The sequence below is a fragment of the Cicer arietinum genome, chromosome 6 (assembly GCF_000331145.2).
Source record: "Cicer arietinum cultivar CDC Frontier isolate Library 1 chromosome 6, Cicar.CDCFrontier_v2.0, whole genome shotgun sequence".
In the NCBI taxonomy this organism is placed as follows: Eukaryota; Viridiplantae; Streptophyta; class Magnoliopsida; order Fabales; family Fabaceae; genus Cicer; species Cicer arietinum.
This window is the reverse complement of record NC_021165.2, coordinates 69,674,981-69,682,898: the sequence shown is the minus strand read 5'-3', so window position 1 is coordinate 69,682,898 and position 7,918 is coordinate 69,674,981. Positions and strand designations below refer to the sequence as shown.

Here is a 7,918-nt window from a genome sequence, read left to right as displayed (position 1 = left end):
GTGCTTAAATATTAAAATCCCAATATTAAGGAGAAATGAATATTATATTTTTAAAAATATTCCATTTAAAAGATTTTGTCAAATAATGAGATCAAATCAGAAATATTGTTAAAAGTATGATACATGTTCTAAAATAACATTTGTTATATGTGGGAAACATCTTTACCTTTCTAATTAATTTAAATTTTAAGAAGTTATTTTACAGAAAAATAATTGATACATCTTATAAACTACAAACTACAAACTACAAATAAATTTATATTTAAAGATAAAAGTATTAAAAATTTATTATTTGAATTGCTTTTTTATTTTTTTCTGTAATGTCTAACAAATGTAGATCGATAAAGTGATAAAAATTTTGTTTTTAAGTGCGAGTATAAATATTTAAAATACGATGATTAATTTTCTCATGTACAAATAGCTAATTAATGTGAAAAAGATAGTAAAATGTATCAAAAGAAACTTATGAGTTTGATTTTATTTTAATGGACATGAGTAACACTCATTTTGTTTTTTCATATCTTATAAAATATAATATCCAGTCTAATAATTTTTTATATTTTATTAGTTGAGCTAAATCTATATTCATAATATTTGAAAATATTACTTTCTAATAAATTTACATATATTTTGTAGTCATTTGAACAAATATTTGCTTAAAAAAAACTTAAGAAAACTATAAAAGAAATTGATCAATTTATAAATGACAACAAAATTAAGAAATCCACATCTAACAACAAAACTACAACGATGGTTGACCAAAGAAAATTACTCGTATTAAAAACAAAATATAAAAAACTAGTACTCAAAATAAAATAAAAAAGATTTTCTATTATTTGTTAACAAAACCCATATAATTCACGAATATTTGAATTTAACACAATATTAATATGGCATTGACCTTATAATACATAATACATGTATTAACAAGAAAAAAAATATAAAAAAGAATATATCAAATAACTGAGATTGATTGGTCGGTATAACTGTGAGATGATACATCTGCATGCAGGGAATTTGGGTCCTAAAAATGGAGACAATTGAATTAAAAATAACTGACACTCACATATACGCTACTTGGCGGCAATATTTGTCAACCATAGTTTTCGATTTTCTTTTCTCTCTCTCTCTCTTTTCATTCTCTTTCCATTGCCATCGAAGCAACTTTTTCCTTTTCTCTTACACTCTCACTTTCACTCTCTGCACAAAGATTTTTAGGTGAGAGCTTTTTCTAAATCTCCTTATTCCTTGTCAGATCTACCACCTCATTTTTATTGTTCCCATTTTATTATTTTATTTTTATGAATCTGCTGCATGTGCTGTTTCTAGAATTTCACACTATGTTCATTGATAGTATTCGATAGCCTATGAATTTCGTGTAAGATTTATTTATTTTGAAAAAAATAATAATTTGTTCATACTAGTATTTATTACTTTGTCCATTTATGTTGGTCATTTTCATTGTTTGATTATTATTTTTAGGTTAGGTGGGATTATGTTTTTTGAGAAACCTTTGTTTGAGAATTTGAAAGAATCTTATTTTGTTGTGAAGCCAAAACACATAGAATCAAATGAATTACTCCCTATATTTTAGACAAACATTTCTAAATTTTACATACGTGAACAAGAAATAAATAGTTGTCTTTGGTAATTAAAAAATTACATGATAAATATTTATCAGTGATGGATAAATAAATTTTTGTTTTTGAAGTCTAAATGAGACATAGTTAAAATACCAGTGACGCTTTACGCGTACAATAGTATGTTTCTTGCTAGTTTTTTTAGAAAATTTGTGTTCCTTTTTAGTGTCGTTTTCAATTTCAAAGTAGTATTATTAACTATTGTTTTGTTGAAACTTGAAATTATCTGTTAACTAAATAGTTAAAGGTACTATAGGAAAAAGATAGACAATCTCATTAAAAGTAAATTTTTTTAATGATTTTCTTGGTATATGTAAACAAACTTAAAATGACAATGACAATTAAAAAGGACGTATATATCCCCATATGAGATACGCCAAATAGATATTCTTACTTTGTTGTGCATTGCTCATTGCTAATTGCATAATGCATACGCGTTTCATCTCATAGTGTTTTGATTTAGTACTATCTTGTTGGATTCAGATTCCACTGCATTTGCTAAGGAATTTGAGTTAGATTATGGCTAGTGATTCATTTGTAACCGTCAATGGAAATGGAAATGGCAATGAGATCTCACAGCCGAATCCGCGGAGGACTTACCAAGCAGTAGTCATTGCAACCCGAGATATGGGAATTTCTAAGGATGGAGAATTACCCTGGACATTGCCTACTGATCAAAAGTTTTTTGAGGACATCACAACGATAACATCAGATCCCGGGAAGAAGAATGCTGTTGTCATGGGTAGAAAATCATTTGAGGCTATCCCTCCTGAGAAAAGACCTCTCAGTGGTCGTCTTAATGTTGTTCTTACTCGCTCCGGTTGTTTCGATATTGCAAGTGCAGATAATGTTCTTTTATGTGGAAGTGTGTCTTCTGCTATGGAACTCTTGGCTGCTTCTCCTTATAACCTGTCAATTGAGAAAGTATTTCTTACTGGAGGTGGTGAGATATTTAGGTATATACATTGTTTAATCTTCTTTCTTTGCTTTCTGCTTCTTATTACAATTCTAGATGGAAGTTGGGATAAAAGAAACGTGTAGAAAAGTAAAATAGAAATTGTATTGATAGTGAGAATGTTGATTACATCAAAGGGTACAATGAGGCGTATATGGCCAATGAAAACAACTAACTTCTAACAGGTCTAACTAATTTATAACTAACTTTTACATGTGTAATACTTCCTTTTCATAATCATGTTAAGCTCTTTCTTTATTGTAGCTGATGATTTTCATGACAGAGATGCTCTTCATGGACCTGGATGTGAAGCCATCCATATTACAGAAATTGAAGCAAGCATTGAATGTGACACTTTTATGCCTCGAATCGATTTCTCTGTATTTCATCCGTGGTACTCGTCTTTCCCTTTGGTGGAAAATGGCCTCCGCTACTCTTTTACCACTTATGTACGTGTAAGGTGTTCAGCAGAAGAATCCAAAGATCTCAATACTGATACAATTCTGTATGATAATTTAGACTCTCTAAAATTTGAGGTCAAGAAATTTTCTTTTCTTCCTAAGATTATTTTTGAGAGACATGAGGAGTACAAGTATCTTAGATTAGTTGAAGAAATCATTTCTGAAGGTACAGCTAAGGATGATAGGACGGGAACTGGTACCTTGTCAAAATTTGGTTCCCAGGTAATATTTTTATTTGTTTGTAGTGGAGTTGCTATGATTTATACACTGACTTCCTTCTCTGTAATTCCACAGATGCGTTTTAATCTCCGTAGAAACTTTCCACTTTTAACAACTAAGGTATGTGCAAAGTTTGGCTTAAAATTTGTATAATTTACTGTGGAAAGTAATCTGTGCTCCTTTTCTTTTTCTATTATTTTGATGTAATTATTATCTGTGTTTGTTACTTTGAATCCTTGTTGGAGAAGCCTGCAGAGTGCAGAGGAATATCTTTTAACATTTTGATAATAAAGCTGACGTGATTTCTTCATCTGGTTTCTAGAAAGTATTTTGGCGAGGGGTTGTTGAAGAGCTTCTTTGGTTTATCAGTGGCTCAACAAGTGCCAAGGTAATGATCTAATTTGTCAATCTTTCCACGTGCGCGCATGCACACACACGACCTTTGTAGTTAGGTTACAATTCACATACTTGTGGCACAAGCCAAATTATGGTGAACTTGAGGTTGGTGTACTTGAAATTATTTGAACAGTTGAGACTGGGTTATCAATATAGAATGGTTTGACGATGGCTTGGTAAGCAGCTGTTTATTGCTTTCTGCGTTGATACCATAGAAATATATGCTTCTGGATCAAAATTTAATTAAACTACTGCATTGCATGAGGTGTTTCTTCTAGGTTCACAAAGAATGTCTTATTGATTCATTAGATATATGACTAATAATTGCCATGAATTTTATTCTTAAAACATTGACAGGTGCTACAGGAAAAAGGCATTCATATATGGGATGGGAATGCGTCTAGAGAATACCTTGATAGGCAAGCACGACTATTGACTAGTTTATTTTATTGTAATTTTTTCTTTTCTATGCAGTTATTAACTGGATTTCTAATTTACTTTATAGCATTGGTTTGAAAGAAAGGGAGGAGGGTGACTTAGGACCTGTTTATGGGTTTCAGTGGAGGCACTTTGGTGCAAGGTAGTTGGGTTGTGTGCCTTTCTCTCTGCCATTCATTACACTGTACTTTGTTGCTCTTTGCTTACTGTCTCACATTCTGTAGGTATACTAACATGCATGATGACTACTCTGGCCAAGGATTCGATCAGCTTTTAGATGTTATTAATAAGATAAAGCATAATCCTGATGATCGACGCATCATCCTCTCAGCATGGAATCCATCTGATCTTAAATTAATGGCACTTCCGCCCTGCCACATGTTTGCGCAGGTCTGCAGCTATATTTGGGTTTCTCTTCAAAACTTTTTTGTGTGTGTTTGTGTGTATCTATTTTAAAGTTTTTAGTACTTGTTTTATTTATGCAGTTCTATGTGGCAAATGGGGAGTTATCATGTCAAATGTATCAACGATCTGCCGACATGGGCCTGGGCGTGCCATTTAATATTGCATCTTATGCGCTCTTGACATGCATGATTGCTCATGTTTGTGGTATGCAAATTATGCCAGCTTTTACTAGACAATATGAACTTGGATTGGATGCACATGATCCAAATTCTGTTCATTTATACATATCTTTTCCCAAAATTACCCATTGATTTGTTTTTGTTTGTATTTATTAATTAATTTATTTTGCAAACTACAAATTTTTGGACAAACGTGATTTTTTTCCCTTTCAATCGGAAACTATTATAGCTATTTCAATGGAGTTAGTTTTAACATTCTCACTGAGGCATCAAACAGTGGACCAATCAACTTGGATAATATGTCCTTTTCTTGTCAGACCTTGTTCCAGGTGATTTTATTCATGTTATTGGGGATGCACATGTTTACCGCAATCATGTGAGGCCTTTGCAGGAACAGCTCCAAAACCTGCCAAAACCTTTTCCGGTATGTGCATGTGTCAAAGGAAATCAATTGCTTAGATGTAGATGCCTTTTAAATATTTATTTTTAAGCACTTCCATTAATTGTCTTTTCCTTGTTTACTACCTAAACTTAATTCAGATTTTGAAGATAAATCCAGAGAAGAAAGATATAGATTCTTTTGTGGCTACTGATTTCAAGCTCATAGGCTATGATCCTCACCAGAAGATAGAAATGAAGATGGCTGTTTAGGAACCTATGAGATTCTCAGTCCCTTCTTCAGCCTGTTGTGCTTTTTGAAACATGGCAAGTAATACAATGTCTTATTTTTCCATGATTTATTGTAAAAGAGATTTATATAATGTGATTGAGACTTGTCACTGCGCAGTTGGGAAAACCACAAAATAGATATTTAGGATTTATTTTGAATAACTTTCGACTTAGTTGGTAATGTAAGATCTAGATTTTCAAAATTTGAGTACTTTCCTCAATCTAAAGCACATAAATTATTGATTCTTCCTTTTAACTATTTTATATGAAAAATGCATAGTAAGTTTACAGTGCATTTTTTAAAATATCTCTATGCAGTTGTTTTTCTGCTCCATGTTCTTACTAAAGCATGGACATGGTATTCTCATTGTTTCAGGCTTAACTATAGGAAGTTAGTGATAAATTTATGGACAAATAACAAAGACTAGTTGGACACACTTTAAACTCTACTTATTTTACTACTGGGAATCCTTTAGTTTCGTGTGTGTCGTGGCTCTAAGGTGATATAGATTAACCACATTTTCATTTCTTTGAAATGGAGACACACTGGTATGATTTTCAGGGATCAGCAACTTTCTCATATTTTAAGCTTAGTGGTGTCTTGTGTTGACTATTTGGTTGTAAATTTGTAATTTATCACCCCCCAGCTCCAACCAATAAAGGGGAAAGAGGCGAGGATAGAGTTAAATGACTTATTCGATGTTGTCTTGTTACATTACTCTATTTCTTTTGCTTTGTCACATCATTTGGTACTGTTTGTTGTGTCTTAATTCTGGTATTATTGTATTCCTTGCACTTACCAATGTTCTATCCTTATTCGGCCAGAAAGTGAATGGCTAAAATTAATATAGAGAATTTTTATGGGAGAACATATAAGACCTCGTTGATTTAAGAAAAATATTTTGTTTTTATTGTTTAAAATGCACGCATTCATTTTAATTTGATGGTAGACTCAACTCTTGAAATGAATTATTGTTATAGAGAGAAGATTAAATGTTTTGAAAATAATAAAAAATAACTTTTTAATAATTTTATTGTTTTTAGAAATATAGATGATTGTTCTCTAGTTGACAACGTACACAATTTTTAAATAATGTTTTTATAAAATAAATAGATTCTAATTTCGTTATGAGAAATACTTGCTTGGGTATAAATATTTGGACACACAAATACAAAAAAAATAAAAATTAATCAACTGATATTATTAAATTGTTTTCCAATTAATTTTTTTATTTGTATTAAGCTTAAACATTTTTAATTTGGTATCCCTATAAAAATTACTTTTTTTTTTCCTTTCTAAATTATCGTAATTGATTGAGCGTATATTGATATAATGATGGGGAAGCAGATGATACGATGATCTAAATATGTCTTAAAAACCTTTAGACAAGTAGTAGATTCAATATTATTCATTAGAGAATACGTAAATACTTTCTCTTATTTGGAGCATTAACTTTTGTCAAGGTGTTGACTACTTCAGAACTTTCAACATAAATCATATTCAGACGATCAGATACTTGATGTGATGATGTGAATGTCAGAGGTAGATGATCACTTGCTTGTTAAAATTATCAAAGGTAGACAAAAAGAGTATAACTGCGTTTAGCAGAGGCAACTGCAACAGAACATATCATGTATGTCTAGAGTCATTAGTGAAGTAGTAATATCAATCACAAATAAGGAGGTTTGAATTGTGATTCCCTTTTAAAAAAATAATATTAATTATTGCTTTTAATTAAACTAACTCAAGATCAATCATGGTTACTCATAAAAAATCAAAAACGTTATTGGTTAGTCAAAAATAAATGAAATAGATTATTTCTACGTAGATAACGAGTTAGAAATAATAAAGGATAGGGATCAGAGAGTCACACAATGATGTATCCTAGTTCACCCAAGGTGGGCTACGTCTAGTCTTCGCAATTTGTGAGTTGTTCCACTAATATGCTTCACACAAGAACATTTTTGTTTCCACACAATTTTTCTTGGTCACTCTTAATCAGTTACAACATTCACCTTTCAACCTTGAAAGGATTTTTACATATACGTTTCAGTCAATAAATGATTTAGGATTTTTACATATATTGATCCAATTGTTCATAGGGATAATTAATCGACATGTGTTCTATTTTATCCAGAACATTTTTTCTTTGTAACCAGAATGTTCTTTGTTTATGCTTGAATGAATATCGTGACTGAGGTTTTTTAGTAGCTGTCTGGTGTCAGTTTGTTGCCTTGCACGCACACTGAACTTTCTGTAAAGGGTGCAATAGTTGTGTCATTTTCATCCTTGTTGTCCTAACTGTACTTGTTCATAGCCCATCAATTTAGAGATTGATCTAGTTATTGTTCTTGATGTTGTTTTGTTTCCTTTAGCTAAACTTTTGGGCTTGATCATTGTTCTAAGTTGCATTGATATTTGTTTTACTTAAGATCTGTATTTTGGGAAATGATGCATTTCATTTTTTATTTTAAAACAGATTATCCATAATGATCTTGATCGATCTGAATGATACTGTCATAAACTAGAATGATATTGGTTTGTCCAAACTGATA

General features: G+C 31.1%; 1 protein-coding gene across 3 annotated transcripts; it reads left to right on the top strand.

The window, feature by feature from the left end:
• Positions 1–1,078: 1,078 nt before the first annotated feature.
• Positions 1,079–5,618, top strand: LOC101514182 (bifunctional dihydrofolate reductase-thymidylate synthase-like). 3 transcript variants are annotated; one of them, XM_004507417.4, is made up of 11 exons: positions 1,079–1,218; positions 2,124–2,596; positions 2,879–3,278; positions 3,351–3,395; positions 3,598–3,663; positions 4,029–4,090; positions 4,177–4,251; positions 4,334–4,499; positions 4,595–4,718; positions 5,011–5,117; positions 5,234–5,618. In XM_004507417.4, exons 2-11 carry the CDS (start codon positions 2,160–2,162, stop codon positions 5,342–5,344), a joined length of 1,593 nt encoding a protein of 530 aa, XP_004507474.1. In that variant the 5' UTR covers positions 1,079–1,218; positions 2,124–2,159; the 3' UTR covers positions 5,345–5,618. The 3 variants fall into 3 exon arrangements, with proteins under 3 accessions (XP_004507474.1, XP_027191025.1, XP_012573243.1); XM_027335224.2 differs by having other exon boundaries at positions 1,203–1,218; positions 2,860–3,278; XM_012717789.3 differs by lacking the exon at positions 1,079–1,218 and adding an exon at positions 1,247–1,378.
• The last annotated feature ends 2,300 nt before the right edge of the window (positions 5,619–7,918 follow it).